Source organism: Aythya marila, assembly GCF_965140915.1.
Source record: "Aythya marila genome assembly, chromosome: 5".
NCBI lineage: Eukaryota > Metazoa > Chordata > Aves > Anseriformes > Anatidae > Aythya > Aythya marila.
The window spans coordinates 33,533,919-33,551,449 of record NC_139046.1 but is presented as its reverse complement, the minus strand read 5'-3'; the positions used below and the strand labels follow the sequence as shown (position 1 = coordinate 33,551,449).

Here is a 17,531-nt window from a genome sequence, read left to right as displayed (position 1 = left end):
CTGAACCTCGAGTGGCAGAAAGAGATACTCACATGGCCTTTACCCCACACCATGGAAAGTTCAGCTTCAATCACAGAATGGGCTCAGGCGCCTTTGTCAAGGCACGGTAAGCACAAGCAAACTGGAAAATCTGGAGCAACACATTTTAATCTAGCCATGAAACAAAGCCTGTCTAATTCCTGTTCAGTTTGCAGTACTTTTTGAACAAGAACCACACGGTGAAATGATGTTTTAGGTTGCATCTGTATTTCTTAATTAAAAAAAAAAACTTTTTTCTTCAGAATTGTCAAACTTATCTAAAGGGTATCTGCATTTTCCCGATTAATACATGTACTGGTGACGTGCAGGTTGACCGAAGACATGGCAAAGCAACTCGAAAACCACCACTGAGGATGTAAGAAAATGCAGCTACATTTAAATACAATGGTGAACAGAAACTGGTAATAAAAACGTGTAGCTTAACAGGGAGCACAGCCACCACTGACCTTCGCACGTCCTTCTAGATGTTCTCCATGCATCACATCATTTGAGCAATGTCAGAAATTAGTACAGAAGTAAGCTTTTAAACTGACCTTTTATTGCAGAAGTTGCAACTTCTCACCACCAAAACACCACAGCAACTGAACTTAGTGATCACAACCGGTCAGGATTTTTGCCTTAAGCTGGATGTACGCGTTGGACTGAGGCAGCCCGATGCATGGGTGGCAGAGCAGATTCTTCCTTTGGCTTGTTACAAAAACTATCTGTAGACCTGAACAAATGTCATGGCTTCTGTTTTGGGACTTCCAAAACCCGGATTGCCACCTTTCAAATTTTATTCTGTTCACCATCACTGGGACAATATGCAAAGTCCTAAAAATGCTGATATCACATCTTCTACTTACAAGCTGAAAAATCCGGCCAATTGACCCAAGACTCTGAAATCAAGCAAAATAGCCATGGGCTGTTTTGACAGATGTTTTGACAGATGTTGTTGAAGATAATTCAGTGTTCAGTTCTTTTCACTCGAATCAGGTCTGTATTCCAGTCACAGATGCTGCTGACTGCATCACATCAGGGAGAAAGATTGCCAGCTCGAGTCTCCCACCTCTGCTATAACACTTTCACAGCTTTTGTGAGACAATCTAGCAGTTGATAATAGCTGTACTTTAGGTCATATTCCATGTCATACCAATAATTCACTGAGGAGAGAAAAAAAAAAAAAAAAGGCATTCCTAAAGCTGCAATGTAATGATTTACAAACGTTCACAGAATGTTTCAGGCAGCTCAGCTAGTACAGGCGTTTCCCTGTTAGTGACTGAACTTTGGATTGAGTAAAATGTTGACTACAGCCAAAGGTAACGTGAGCAAACATTAGAGTTCTTTGCTGCCGATGCAACTCTGTCAACTCAAACTATCTCCTCTTCAGATTCTGTCCTTGGGACTCCTTGGTGCAGAAACCGGCAAAATGTATAGGAACATGAAATGTCTCCTTCTAATTAGGCCACAGATACCAAACACTTCAAAGTTTAGTATCTGGATAGGAACCTCCCTTTCTCTGAGTGTGTGACAGATGGCAAACTCACCACTTAATCAAAATGGTGAGTAGTTAGGCAGTGCTTTATTTCTGAATCTCAATTTAAATTTGGTGTAACATCCGTTAAAAAACATACATATATATTAAGTCAAGCAGTATATAATGTTTTACTAATGCTTCTTGTAGGAGGGCATACGCTAGTTTCCAACACCCACCGGACCAGACCCAGAAAATACTGATTTTCAAGTGCATACAGAATGCAGTGCAGTTAACAAAAGGCTGAATAAACAGAGCAACCCTTTAGTGTTTCTGCTAGACAGAGAAAAAACAGTGGCTGGGGCTTTGCAACTGGAAACAACTCTACTTTTTCTGTCGTTGAGGACAGATATAGCAGTACTGGGAAAAGAGAACTGAAAATACTGGTTTGTAGCTAACAGGACTTTTTATCACACTGTTGCCAATACTGAAAAAATGGTTTGCAATATTTGCAGTGTAACACAAATACTAATGCTGTTATTCAAAATACTTTATTTACTCTGTCTGGGCAGGCAGGATTAATGCAGGTGAAGGACAGTGAAAAAACTTCTGCAAACCTTGCAAAATTAAGAGGACATAATGATAACACTCTGCACTACTTCCCATCCCTACCCCTCCACCTGCACCAAATAAGCAATGCTTGAAATTCTCGAATTTTCCTGGGGAAGCAGAAAAATAAAAAGCGAGATGATGATGCATCCTACAAAGAAAGAGATGGAAGACTTCTGATAAACTCAGGGGAGCAGTAACACAAGCATAGGCTTATTAACAAGGTAAAAGACTGGGTCAGAGAGAATTCCAGCTCACATAACAACAGAATAGCTTCCACGTTGTGTTTACATCCACGCCTAAAACTAGCGTTTCTGGTTTCCTTTTCTTCACCCAAATCCTTTTTGCTGATATGCTAATATCATGCACTACATGCAGTTTAATTGTGAAAGGTATGTAAATGACCTGCTTGCAGTTATCAGACTAGGCAGACAAACTACTGAGCTTCCTACCATAAACAAAATCTGGATCATGATCACTGAATTAGCTATTCTTCTCCTCATCTGACAACTACAAATGTATTTTTCCTGATACATCCCTGACTCTTGTTGACAATCATATGAATTACATGCAAAACAGTCTGCAAGAAGATAGCCCCATGGAAAAGAACAGGATCAGCATCTGTAGATACTCATATTTTCTCTTGAAGGGAGTTAGATGACATTAAAGGGACCTTTGGCCACAGTTATGCTTTGCTATGGGATCTCGTATCTGCATACACCCAGTGCAATTAATTCAAAAATATACCTGGAAATCTTGTGTATTTTACCTGCTATACAGCCGTGTGATTGCTGAACATGGTGGAACCAAAGAGAAGGGAGGTATAACATCTCACCAGCTTTCACTGTACACTTCAAAGATTTTGCCTGAGCATATTCTGGATACCTTTCTAGATCTGGGTTTAAAGGGTCCACAGGGATCCAGGGCACCTGAAAGCAAAAGAGTATGTATATGGTACTGACCATGGCAAGCATTTCCAGCAAGCTTCCAGGAAAACAACTGACAACCAAACTTACTAGTTACAAAATACGTGTTTTGCCTAGCAAAACATTACACATGCTACACAGTTTTCCACACTCAACTGAGAATAGGTCAACGATACAAAAACTTGCTTTCTTCAGTGAAGCATTTCTAATTAGGGAAAAGCTGCTAAATGTCAGCCATCAAATTTCACTCTCATGGCATACTTTCAAAACGTCTTTTGAAATTTTAGAAATTCCTTTCTTCTTCTAAAGCGCTCTGATCTACTTTGATTCCTGTCAACTAAACACCCTCCTTCCTGCTGGAACATCCCTGTTGCCTGCATTAATTTCTTCTTTGCCCTAGAGAGTTACAAACCTCAGCACTCCACCTTACTGTATGTATGACAAGAATGCTCCTTTTAGATTCTATGAGCAGCACTCTGTAAACAGAGAAAAAAACCCAGGCTCCAGTTCAGCTGTAGCATTAATCACACATTGCACAGGCAAAAAGAGAGAGATTATATACAAAAGGGTGCTGAGTTTTTGTAAAGTGACTTCAGATTTATATATTTAAATCAAATAAATATTGCTAGAACTAAGAGAACACAATTTATTCATTGAGACAGGCATGTTTTCTTGCACTGGGTGATACTGCTGTAAAGCAAAATACCTCCCTGAGTAGAGGGCTAGAAAAGGTGAACGCAGAGAACTGTATTAAATCTTTTTTTTTTTTTGTTATTCATTCATTTAAAAATCCTTTACTGGATCCATTTAAGTTTGGTGTAAGAGCGATAGCTTATGACATCAGTGGTTTCAGGTATGCAGTAATTTTATTATTTTTTTGTGTGTGGAAGCTGGGCATTCTTTGCAAATAGTAACGTAGAAGTGAAATATCTGGGAATTCTTTCCAGTAATGTGGGATTTCTAAATATTCATCAAAAAGCTTGGTTTAAGAGCTCAGCAGTGTGCAAAACTAGCTTTACTTTTCACATTGACTGTGTTCTTTATATCATTTTTACCTTATCTGCAGTCTTCTCATCCACAATTTCAAAAGAGCCATCTTCTGATACGTGGTAAATTGCTGGCTGATAGAGCTCTGGAACCACAGAAAGAATTAAATGGCACAACACAGAGTAGTACTCAGAGAAACTAATGGAAGGACATGTCACACTTTCACTAGGTGACAGAAAAATTAAGACAAAACCATTTTCAATTTTCTGCCTTTCTCTTTGTTCATTGCAATTTTTATCTAGTTTCTGGTTTGTCTTATTTTAAGTCAGCCAGAATACTGAGCTGCCTTTCTGTTTAGAATTCCAACCTTTTTTTCTCACAGAAATTATTCTATTCTCTTCCTCAAAACCTATTTTCCTCCTGGTCCTATTTTGTTCCAGTAACTATTTTGTTTCCCTTTCAGAAGTCATAAACACATCCCTGACTTACCCAGCATTCTATATTCTGTCCTTTCTTCTTAGGTCAGTCTAGCTAGATAGCCTTTTCCAGAGCTGTTAATAACTTGTGGCTAGCCTTTCACTTCTAATTTCACCCTATAGGGCTTATCACCTGCTTTAGACACTTTCAGAAAAGCTGCATGTTTTTCTTCCATTGCTTCAGCAAATGTGCTTTTGTAACTGCTTGAGAGCGTCTCCCTCCATTAACCTGATGTTCAGAAAGACAGAGTCACCCTTTTACTATACACTACAAAATGTAAGCATTATCTGGGTTCAATGCTTTAACAGTCACTTCTTTTACAAGGTATGAATCATGTGACGTGTTTCAATGTTGCAAACAAAATAAAAACAGTATAATTACAACATTAGAGCTGCGCTTGTACCTAGGTAAAATTACGTTAGTGTCATATAGCACTCTACATTCAGCCGATCTGAAGATTTGAAAATCAAAGAATGGGAAAAAAATATTAGGCACGGAGTTAAGCTGTCAATTGTCTAGATGACTTTTGTAACAGAACAAATGACTACTGCGTACCCAAGAAAACAACAAGAAGAAAGAGAAAACAGGCAAAGTAATGCTGTCATAAGAATCTCTTTGTTCATTTATGTCGCTTTCAGAGATTCTGTTAGTAACTTAAATATTTCATTAAATTACAACTTGCTTTTCAGTTTCCTGGCTTTTTTTTTTCCCTAAAGAAAAGAACGATCAGGCAGAATTCAAACCTGTTAAACATCAAAGATGGCAAGCTACGTAGTGACAAGATACAAATAATTTAAACATTCTAAAGCCAAAGAGATTGCCATGGGTGTCATTGAACCTATTATTTTTATAGGGCAGGAAAACCTGCCCTCAGAATAATGTTTGCATTACAAAACCATGTGCTGCATGCAATAGGAGATTTCTGTGTGCAGTGGAAAAAACAAAACTGCATAAACATGTTATCTCTGCCCCCATTTTCATGTCTTTCAGCATTTAATATCTTCCCCTTCCAGCCTCCAGACGTATACACATAGTAAATTATGTACCATATGGGATGAAGGGACGGTCACTCGGTGGATGCAGTAGGAAATGTTTCTCTCCAGATATCACACAGTACAAGTTCTCATAATGATCTTTATGTACTAAGATTTAGAAAAAAAGAGATGTAAAAGAGAGAAAAAGAAAATCAATGTTGTTTCCTTCGCTAACCTCCAAAACTACAGTAAACTGAAAGTATCAGCTTGTCTTCTAATTAGCAGGCTGCTTCCTCCTCTCGTGGCCAGTGGGAGTGGAAACCAGCAATATGATGTAGCAAACATACTCAGCCAATCAAGTTCCAAAATCACTTTATCAGTAATACACAAACACAGGTTACAAAAACGTGATGACATCCAGGATAGATGCTATCAGCCAACTGGTATGAAATCAACTGATTGGCACTTGAGAGCGGGCGGGATTTCTGGCTCTCAAATGCTCTTACAAAATCTGAAGTTCAGAATGGCCAAGCAAAGCACACCCTGTCTCAATTTCATATATTCTCTACTGCGCTGTATGAGAAGGTTACGTGTGGGACAACATCCTGTGGCCTGCCATGGATGGGCCTGGTTTGATTTACACCTAAGCTGGCCTCAACATCGACAGGACAGAAATCATCTGTCATGCCTGATGCAACATCCTGAAGATGCACCCAGAGACAGAGCAGCGAGAGGCTGCAGAAGAGCAGTTGAAAGAATGCATGTCAAAGTAAAAGAGAAAACATATCATTCTACTGAGCCACTAACTCAAATCAATTCTGCTTAAACTTGTGCTGAAAGCACAGAAAAGACTTACAGCGCCATACTATACCTACAAGATGTCACAGCAGCTGATTCCCCGAGCCAGAAATTCACAGCATCAGGCTTCTTCCCTGAATGGTTAGAGAGATGTTTTCAACAAAAAGGGAATTTGAAGCATCATGTCTAAAAGAATTTTAAGTATTTTTTTGGCAAACTGGTTTATTTCTATCTTTTAGCTACTTTCCTAACTATGACAGTTCCCATTATAAATAGCACTCTGTGAGCAACAGTAGCTTCTGCTCAGGAAGCTACTGTAGCACCCATCAGGCTTCACTACCCAGAGCCAAACCGAGGGTTACAGCCTTCATTTTCATGTCCTGAATCCCTAAGATTTAGCTCACAGAGAAATTGCAGCACATTTATGTTTAGTTGCAAAAAGAACATGAGCTCATAGTAAACTAACATTTGAAGGAAATGTATCCTGGAAAATAGAAACCAACTTAAATGGAACAGAGTTTAAGAGAAACAAACACCTGGAATGATACAAAAGTGAGGTTGTGTGTTCGCTCATTTCTTATAACTTTGGTAGCAACAGCACAAATTCAAGTCCAAATGTGACTCTAAACCAGAAAAAAAAAGCCACTCCATGGAAAGAGGTGCTGTACAGCACTACCACCATAATGCTTCATTGTGATGGTGACAAAACACAAGTAAGTTGCTTATTTTGGAGTAATGCAACCCCCAAACTAAGATTACTCTATGATTATTTCACCAGTTTTCCTTTCTAAGGGGATGAAACCAAACTGAGCAGTGGTAACCAGCAAAAGAACCATGTACGTGGCATGATTCGTGGCATGGTTGTTTTAAAGTTACATACAAAATATTTTACTCAATGCAGGAGAAACAGAAAGTTTACCGAGTGCCTCACTCATCCATGGTATGTCAGGCTGCACATCACAGACAAGTTCAGGGAACTCCTCGGTGAGGTTTGAACATTGCTTCTGCACATAGAATACGTTGGGAGAGGTCACTTTCTTCTCCACAATGTCCAGAAAGTCCATGAAAGGCATTTGGCGCTCCTCTGGCATGACAAAACGGTCCTGAAACACCGCATCTGCATAACCATTTGGTGTTACTGCCACACTCACTACCTTGGGACCTACTACCTCCCTGCAAAATAAATCAAATGTTTATAGCCAGACCTGTAATTGGCTCACGTATTGGATGCTGGTTACTTTAAGAACAACATGCTTCATGGGCAGCAAAAATAAGAAGCCTGGCTTTCCGTAGCTGCCTATATTTTGACAAGATTTTCTAGTGTCTGTTAAGGACTCTGCTTCAGTTGCTCCTTGCATTCAAGGCAACAGGAGTGTCTTTTGCCTCTCTGAATTCTCTCATCTCTACAAGCTGAGTTCATGAAGTATCTCCCTTTTCCTCAAAGACAGAAAGAGGGCCCTCTAGCCACTTCTCATGAATTGTGCCAGAGCCTGATATTCTCAGGACCACTCAATCCAGCCAAAGCTGCATGGCCTTATGTTCAAAAGCTATTGAGAAAGCATAGACGGGGACTGACAGATATACGTTTTGAGACTAATAGCCCATACTTCAATAAGAAATTTAGTTTAAAAAAACACGTATTTTAGGTCCAACCAAGAATTGCCTCAAAAAATAACTTGCTTTTCTAAAATTCAGACATTGTTAAAATGTTCCATTATTTCTTTTAATAAGCAGGATGCACTTGGTCACAAACAAGTCAGTCTGGTTTTACAGTGCTACAGCCCCACTCTAACTGAGGGGATATGGGATGGAGCACACGTCAGGACACTGGGAACGGACTCAGTTTTGACAACGTGAGTCTACTGGCTGTATGCAGTCAAAATATTCACCCTTCTACAGAATCTGAACTGCTCAGGGTAGGATGTTCACAGGATGAAATTTATACTTGAGTTTTGGACGTTGTGTAAAGTACTGAACACCTTCATGCAGATGCACAGGGGAATCTGAGATAATCTCACGAGTAAAAACATTAACAAAGGGCCTTTCAGTGCGGTCAACTTAAACTGAACATGAGTCATGCTCAAAAGCTCATTCCTACCTAAGGTATGCCGAGGTCCATTTCTTCAGAGCTGGCCAGTGGCTGATGGCATTCTGAATTATGCAGGGCTTGTTTGGACTCACCCACTCTCGATAAAACTCCAGCGGGGATGGAGGCCTATCCAGATACGGCACAGACTCCGTCCACCCCAACTCTGTCCAGGCAAACGAGAAGCAGTTTTACCCCACGTCCCGAGTGAAGCGCCCTGTATTAGAGCTCTAAGTGGCTTTAAACCCCAAACCACCGGTGGTCACTGACAGCAAGGCTCTCAGACTCCCTAAATCGCTCCGTTAAAGCCCTGACCTTGTTTCAGAGCGCTTCAGTGCCAGGGGCAGGCAGCCACCTGCCTTGCTTTGCCGCTTTACGCATCGCAAGTCAACCCCAAAGCAGCATTTTCATCAGGGGCTGACGGCGCCCGGGCCAGGCATGGCAGCCCCATGCGGTTGCGCCGCCAGCCCCGCGGCCTCCCCCTGCTCCCCGCCGGGCTCCCCCCGCTCCCCAGCGCCTCTGCCCGGAGCCATGAGGCCGCCCGGGCCCGGCGCTCACCGCGGGCCTCCCCCGGGAAGGCGGCCAGGCAGCCCCTGACGGCCCGCAGCGCCGCGCCCTCCGCCATGGCCGCGCCACCTCCCTCACGGCCCCGCCCGGCCCCGCGCTCCGCCCCCGGTCCCGGCCCCCCGAGGAGGAGTCCCCGGCCTCGGCTGAGGGGGAAAAAAAAAAAAAAAAAAAAAAGAGTCCGGAGGTGCTGCCCGTTGAGGAATGGCTGTACCAAATGCTCACGTTTTTATTGAAACGGTTTAAGACACGGAGTACAAAGGAATACAGAGTTAAAAACAGCTCCCGCAACGGGGGGGGGGGGGGAGGGGGAAAGCCTCACAGTGCAAAAAAAATAAAAATAAAAATAAAGAAAAACAAAAAGAAAAACCGAACAACTTTTTATTTTTTTTCAAATTTAAAAAAAAAAAAAATAAAGACATTTTAAAGGATTATTTTACTTGGAGGCAAAAGTATAAAAACACATTTATAAATAAAGCAAGAGGGCTGTTGTTGTTCATTGAAGGAGAAGGGTAGTGTTGAAGACCACAGGTAGAGCTGTCCGGTGCCTGGGGCATACACAAGACATGCAGGGTGGACATGGCTTATTCCTAAAGTTGCTGCCCCGCACATTTCCGATCCCTCGGTACAGCAGGTCACCCGCACGAACACAGAGCCCAGTGCCCGCTGTTCTCTACACCCCTCAGCCTGAAACACGGGGCGTGCTTGTCTTACCACACAGGACAGCCTGCTCGCTCAGGGGCCACACAAGACCTGCTTCTATTATTTTCTTGAGGTTTTCATCATTTAGTATCCTGGATGTTGCACATCTGGGGACAGGGAAGGGGGGAGATGACACCATATACATGCATGAATTTTACCAATGGTGTTTAAATACCTGTATTTTTTCCTTATATATAATTATATACATATCCTTTCTTTAAAAAAATTAAGTTTGTATGTTTCTACTCCTGTAGGGAAACACCCCAGTTCTCTGAGGTGTGATGAATTCTCCAAAATGGGGGATTTTGGCAAGGATGCTCTAAAGCCTACCCCAACCATCACCTGGGAGAGCTGACAGAAAGGAGAAGACAACCTGAGAGAGGAGGTGGAGGAAACGCACCAACATCGCACATCACCTGGGTGCTACTGAGGGAAAGGAGGAAGGCCTCAGCGACCCACGCCAGGAATGACACTGAGTTTGCTGCTCTTCCTCCTGCACCACTTCAGAGGGCCTAAGAACAAACCAAGGGGTCCTGCAGGCAAAGTGACACTATTTACAATCAAGATGGGGCTGGGGAGAACACAGCACTGTTCTCATTTTGACCAGGAATGTTGGGTATAAGGGAGAATGGGTAGATCTAAATTCTTTTTTTTTCTTTTTTTATAGGCTATGTTAAACAATTAACTTGGTTTAATACAGGTGCCTGGTTGTACCCGTGCTAACACCCACACAAACCAGTAAGAGGGATTCCAAAGCAGTAAAAGGGATAGACTCAAGTTTATTACCTCCTCCCATAAGCCTTTTCACTTCCCAGGCAACTACCACTCACTCACTTTTTCTCTACTTGGCCTAATGGACAGCCTGTAGTGAACCATACTCACAAGGTGCAACAAAATGTAACACATTTATGCTCTCTTTTTGCTGTAAACTAGAATTTTTTGGGATATTTCCTACTGCCAGCAATAGGAAGTTACCAGGGAAGAGTCAGTTGCATCTGTCTCAAACAGCAGCACTATCTCGTCACGCCTCTAAGCAACAAACTTGTGGCACTAGCATCTCCTTTACAGGACTTCCACTACCCAGTTCTTAACTGCCAAACCTTGGGCAAGCAGCTGACAATTTTGCCTTTTAATATGCAGTTACTTAGAGGACAGCAAGCAAAGAAACAAGAGGCCCAATAGGGCATCTTTAAAAAAACATCTTTCAATTCATTCTTCAATTACTGATCACCACCTCAGTCCTAAATCTACTTTCCTGAAGCCTTTCTGTACTATGTCTTTCATGGTTATTGGCCAAATGATGTTCCTCAGGCCAAGACTCTCTACTTCTACTTTGTTTTCCTGAATGTCCTACACATACTATTCTAATTTAAACTATACAATCATCCTCCAGCTGATCTACTTGCCCAACTCTTTTATCATCATTCTGAATAATTTACCTCTGGTTTCCTGCATGCAGCCATGACCCCCAAGCAAAATCCACTCCAGGAAACAAAACCCACTTTGATCAGCCTAAAAATCAAATTTGCTCCACGTCTCATTTCCAAGGAGCTTTGTTTTGTAACTCTATGCCAGCTTCACTGGCTGTTGCTCTGTGCCTCGATGTGAATTTCATTCCAGCCTCTGGCTCTCCCTGACCCTTTTTGTCACTACGTCGTAGTTGAAATAATAAAATGGAATAAAATTGCACAAGGAAGTAATATAAAGGACCCTCAAACCATTATCTCCAGTACCAAAAGATACCTGGGTTGAAGGGACTGCTATTTTACCTGAGTGTCTTGTGGCCCCAGTACAGCAAGAAATTTCTTGCATACTAGGACATACATGTTCACAGTCTGAAAGTGGAGGAACTAATCACCTTAAAAGCAAGCTTGGCCCACACTAACTCTGTCACAGACCCACAACTGCCACCATTCCACTCACAGCATCTCCAGCACAACTTTTCACTTGAGGAAACTGCCAGAAATTTCGTCTACTTTTCAACTTGTCTTTACAAACCTCTCTTGCACAACTGATTCAGAAGAGCGCAATGCTGGGACAGGACTAGAAGACAACACTTTTAAAGTTTCAGTACAAGCCCATGGAAGGAAAGGTTAGCAAGGACACCTGAAACATTTGATGAAGCAGATCTACGTTACAGGCAGAAAAAGCTGGAAAGCCCTGAAAGTGCTTGCCATGCTGCCATGTCCTGAAACATTCAGCAGTGGTGATCAGCCAGAAAACCTGTCAGCGGGAGAGCAAGAACTGCAGATAATTCATCCCTAGAGTATATTGAAGAAATAGGTCACCAGTCTGGCTGTCCCAGTAGAAAAAGGCTGCAATGCAGATCCCCAGTCACAGAAAGGACATAAAACAAAGCAAGACAACAGAGTGCATTTCAGAGAGCCACAGGATTTCAAAAAGATGCCAACCAGGACAGTAAAACAAAAGAAGATTGCTTTGGGCCCTTAACCTATGGAACAAAGTGACTGGCTACCTTTAGTGACTTCCAGATGCTGGCATTCTCTCACCCACTTGGAAGCTTCTTCTTGCATTAGTTTTATAAAATGGGATTACACTACTCTGCCTTAAAATAAATAAAAGTCTGAAGATGGAGGAAGAAATAAAGCGTTTTGTGCATCTGCCTCTGTTGTGAAAAGGAATGGGAATAAGGGGGAAGGTGCTGAAGAGTTTTTATTGGTTTTAATATTTTGTTTGTTTGTTTGTTTGTTTGTTTTTCTTAGCTTATCATTGACTAGTAAAGTATCACTGGACATTTTTAAGCCATAACAAACACAGGTCAGCATAGGTTTAGAGAAGCTCCACGGGGTGACAAGAGAATTGCACACACAAATGCAAAGAAGATTTTCTATTTATGTCAAGAAATTAATGAAAAGAGTCTGGGGGAGGAGGTAGGGGAATGGTAGAAAACACATTCAAAAATATCTTAGTTCAAAGTTCTAGGGAAACCATTTTCTGCAGGTAGGAGAAATAGATTTACAAAAGGAAAGAGAATCCCAGTTTTCTTGGGATGTAAGTACCGTTTTCCTGTCAAGCAAGAAAACATTTTTCCATCAAGACAGTGAAATCAACAAATGATATGAATGAGCAGTTGCACTGAAGATCTCTCAAATCCAGAGTTATGCTGTATGATATGGAAACCAGGTTTTCAATGTCACTTCTCAGCAAATAAATCATAACCCCAAATTTCCCAGTCATGGTAATATCAAAGTTGATATCCAATTCCTAATCGTGAAAGCTGGCTGAAACAAACTTTCATATTTGTATTTAAATCTTTTTAAAACGTCGTCAGGAAAAAAAGGCTGCAGTACATGAATATCAACATAATGTCAAATTCCAGATTAAAAATATCACTAATGACTTCATTAAGCAAACTCCAAAGCTTGGTCTAAGGGTTGCAAAGTCTTACCCCCTGGAGGTGAACACAGATAACAACACAGTATGGGGACTGTCTTGTGAAACAAGAGAAAAGCAGAGTAGTCAAGACAACAGTAAGATTACTCTAGGTAACAAGCTATGGCAGGAAAAGAAAGAACAGAAAGACAAGATCTAAGCAGAAACAGTTCATTAATTGCACAGACACTCCAGCCTGTCTCCCTGTTGGGGATTTATAATACAGAGATTGTGTCTCGCTGGGATATGGCAAGGGATTGACATTTTTTGTTAAAGAATAAAAGTAATAGTCACAAATGTGACATAGAGTAACAGTCAGAAAAAAATAAATTAATAAATAAACCCATAAAAAGTCTGCTTCTTGATTCTCCTGAAGCCTTGGAGAAGAAGGGAGTGGCTTCACTGGAACTCCTTTACATTTAGTCAGCAGTTCAGAATTGCTTGGATAAACGGGATTTTCTTTGTTTCTTTAGGTGCCAAACATCCTGATCTCCTGGCTATGGAGAAATTTCCAGGCAATTTCTCCAAACTCCTCTTTCAAAACTTTGTCTAGAGACAGGAATTTGAAGACGATTGGGAAAAAAAATATTAAAATTGTGGCCAGCACATTGCTAAGAATTACAGCAAGTCTGTTGTAGGGGCCTGCGGAAATCAATTTCTAAAGGTCTCCCCACCAGCTCTAGACCAGCACAATGATCGCATCAGTCTGAAGATCTCTCTGTGGTCCTTCTCTTGGGATTATTCCTGTGTATTCACAAGCACCTGAAAGACACTGCTTTTAAAGTTTTTTGTCCATCCGTCGTTCCACAGCTTGTAGCAATAGCTCTGAGTACTGTTCCAGCAAAGCTAGTGTCTGCTCATCTCCCAGACTCTTGGGACTTGGTAGATTGGCACCAGATCCATCATTTAGTGGCCTAGTGGTATCTTGAGACTGTGCCAGTACCTCTGCGACCTTTGGAAGCTCTTCCTCATCCTTCAGGGAATCCAATTCTTTCTTCATTAAGGAGAATGCTTCTGTCAGGAGGCCTGCTATTTTATCTTTGTCAGTAGAAGACTCTGTATCATTTAACACCTGAAAATAAAGAGGCAAAAGAAAAGAAAAAAGAACGCATTGGGTTTTGGATAGAGCACAAAGTAACCAGTTTCAGCCCTTTACAGTAGTGAAGCCATGAAGAAGATTAACAGACCACGTAACTGTCCTTTTCTTCAACATTTGAGACTGCCAATTTAGTCATACATGTATGCATCCAATACAGCTAGTCATACAAGCAACAGAGGCATTACTCCAATATGACAGAGGTGGAAAGTATATTTTTGGGTAGCGACCCCTTTATACTGGGCCTAAACAGGTACTGTTTCCCAGTTACAGCACAGGGCCACAGCCTCTTCTTTCTGTCTGCCAGATGCAGCTGGTCACAGGAATGCAGAGGTCACAGAGCTAATGCAAGCACTGCGACTGTAGCTGCAGAAGAACACATGGCAGAAGCTCACTGTGGAAATCTCACACTTCGTACAACTTGACAGATCAGTGCAAAGCAAAGAAAACAAGATCCGTTGTAATACTCTACATGTAACGATGGTCTAGCAGTAAGGGGGACAGGCAAGTGGATGCATGTTCCTTCTCACAGCTGGATTCCCACGATAATTTGCTAATAGTTTTCCCAGGCATCAAAGACAGAGAACAGAAGGTGATAATAAAATTTAAAGTTCATACAATATTCTATATCTCTGAAGCGTGGTATAAATATTAACTAATTCCCTAATACCCCTTTGAAAAGGAGCGTACTGTTATCTTCAGCTTACAAATAGGAAGAACAATCTGTAAAGTTAATTGATTTGCTCAGAATACTGTAGCAAGCCATTGGAAAATGCGGCGGTTGGAAATCAGGAGTTCCTGCCTCCCAGCTCAAGCTTAGGTGCAGAGAAGTAAACCAGGCAGCTTCTGCCACTGAACACACAGTCAAGAGAATACTTTGAGCATGCAAGCACATATATTCAGTGCTTGTGGACTGTACAGTCAACCTGCTAAAATAGAGCCTGTGTCTGAGGTCACTCACCATGCGGTAAAGATGAATGGCTTTGCGCATACTGTCCTGGAGCTCTGATACCACATGCTCACACTGCTCTACGCTGATGCACGATTCTGAAGGGGAGGAAAAAATAAAAGCCCACACTAAGGCACAGACACTCCAATATCTGAGATCTCACAGCTGGGTAAGAAAACGTTTCTTAACACATATTCAAAAGATCACATGCACACATTTCTCATTCAATTTCTAGGGATGGTTTGAGTCAATCATTGGATGCAGTTCTATATTGGTTCATATTAGCTAGAGATGCTTATTGGATAAAGTTCTATGTGAACTTTCCTTCGTATTAACTAGAGATGCTTCTTGCTTCAAACATTCCTGTTTTTCTAATGTTTAGCCTCTACAAAGTCAATAATGGTTTCTGTTGGATCATACAATGTTGTTATGATCAAGGATAGTCAAAAATCACCCATGTTATTCTCATTTATAGTTAAATTCAAGTTTGAAAGAAGCCTTCCAGTGACAATATGGACTGATCTGAGGTGCCTCTAATTTGGCCTCCACCTAGTCAGAAACTTACACACTCTTCTTCACGTATTGTTTTGCACAGCATACAATGAAGAACTGTGAGGATGAAGGATTATACTAAATTATAACAGTGTTCTCTAGTGAGGACTAAGGTCCAAAGGAGTGCTGACTAACAAACCCAGTCATAACAGTATTGCATTGCTGAACACCCCAGGATACTGGTACACCATTTTCATAACCTGAAAATAAAAGCAAGCAACACAGCTTTCTTCCAGTGCTCACTGGACACTAATTCCAAAGCATCAGAGCCAAAGGCCTGCAGTGCTTTCATAAAATAAACACTTCCATGAGTTAGACATAAATCATGAACAAAGACATTGACAGACACACACAAGCTGCAGTTATCTTCAATTTACAAAGGCCTGGACAAAGGGCATTTGACTTCCTTTAGTTACCCTAAAAACTGAACTTTGTCACACTAGCACAGTTATTTCTGCACTTCCATGAAGGTCATCTTTGAATAGGCTGCAGGGAACCTTAGCTAGTTTTATGAATACATCTAAAAGATGTATAAATAAGCACTGCTAGAAGAACAACCATTTATGTATACATAAATACACTTGAAAAAACAAAAAGGGACACGAGCAAACCCTTCCATCTACATTCTTCATTCCTGAATCACCCAACCTGGTAGAGCACAGTGGGTTTCTGTTCAATCCAAGATTTTTGCCTCCTTCTCTCCCCCCTTCCCCCTCCCCCTTTTTTTTAACCCAGTTCTTTCTTCTCATTATTGTTGCTGTATTTCTGCTCTACTCATTCTTTCATGCTGGTCTCCAGTTCTGTGAGATGCCAGTCTGGAGAAAGGTCACAAATATAATATCAAGGCTTGAGTAACAGACGTTTTCTGCCTCTTGGGTGTGCAGAGCACAGCTCTTCAGAAAGCAGCAGGGAATATTAAACACAGCAACAGTATTCAGCACATCTTCAGCATTTTAACTGTAGATTTCAAAATGCTTCAATAAAAACAATTAAGTCTCCTTAACAGTAGATGTTATACAAGCAGGAAAAAAGGACAGAAAAATTAAGTGGAATCCAAAAGTCCCAGAGCAAGTCAGAAGCAGAACAGGTCTCTGACTGTCAGCCCTGCAGTCCTAGTCTACACTGCCACATTATGATCCACAGAAGACACAGCAATAGCCAGCTCTGATCTAAACAGCTTTTCCAGCATTTACCACTACAAATTTGGGAAAAGTGATCTCCAAGAAGGTAAAGGCTGACAACTATCCACTGACAGGAAAAAAATTTTGTCGATCAACTGTGCTAAACCATACTAACTCACTAAATAATGATACTGAAATATCCTGTCAGGGAATATTGTGTACTGGGAGCTGCTTATATATATGTATATATACAGACTTGCTGTTTCTCTGCACTATCTGTGCTAACTCTGCAAACAGAGGTTCCTATTAACTGACCAAAAATCATGTGATATCTCACTCGATTCCCAAGTCTGGAAGAAAAAACTCAGCATAAAAAGTACAAACAAATGGACTGTTATTGCCTGGCTGTGGAGATGATTCCACAGCTCCAGGCTGCACCTCTGTTGGAGGAAACCTCACCTCTGCAGGGGTTAGGGTTTGGAAGTTTCAGACACAATCACTGTTCAAAAGAGCAATTACCCTTTGGTGTAGTAACAGTAGGTCCCTCAGACAAAAAATAACATCTCCTGTTTTGCATACCAGTTCTTCAATCTTGGGCATTCAATCCCTCTAGAAATGCAGAAAGAAAAACTGCAGCAAACCCAGAACGTCTCTCTGCAATGCTTAGGTGCAGAAATATTGTACTTCACCATTGCAATGAATGGTGGGACAGCCTGACACTACAGAAGGTAATTGATCAAAGGATAATAGAGGTATTCTTCTCAGACATGAATAATAACAACATAGCAAAAGGGATTACAAAACT

At 41.3% G+C, this 17,531-nt stretch overlaps 2 protein-coding genes across 4 annotated transcripts in view; both read right to left on the bottom strand.

The window, feature by feature from the left end:
- Positions 1–231: 231 nt before the first annotated feature.
- On the bottom strand, positions 232–8,974 carry JMJD7 (jumonji domain containing 7; the record flags this gene model as incomplete). Its single annotated transcript, XM_082762382.1, has 8 exons — positions 232–1,181; positions 2,871–3,030; positions 4,083–4,159; positions 5,538–5,633; positions 6,341–6,397; positions 7,183–7,436; positions 8,362–8,515; positions 8,908–8,974. 8 exons carry the CDS (start codon positions 8,972–8,974, stop codon positions 1,093–1,095), a joined length of 954 nt encoding a protein of 317 aa, XP_082618508.1. The 3' UTR covers positions 232–1,092.
- A 254-nt stretch (positions 8,975–9,228) lies between these two features.
- The window catches only part of MAPKBP1 (mitogen-activated protein kinase binding protein 1), a 96,022-nt gene continuing 87,719 nt past the window's right edge, over positions 9,229–17,531 (bottom strand). For 2 of the 3 annotated variants that reach the window (XM_082762368.1, XM_082762369.1), the window contains exons 30-31: positions 15,066–15,151; positions 9,229–14,080 (exon numbers count right to left, since the gene is read on the bottom strand). In XM_082762368.1, the coding sequence (XP_082618494.1) occupies positions 13,787–14,080; positions 15,066–15,151 (380 nt within the window). In that variant the 3' untranslated portion in view covers positions 9,229–13,786. The remainder of the gene's footprint in view (positions 14,081–15,065; positions 15,152–17,531) is intronic. The other variant, XM_082762370.1, reaches the window with a different exon arrangement.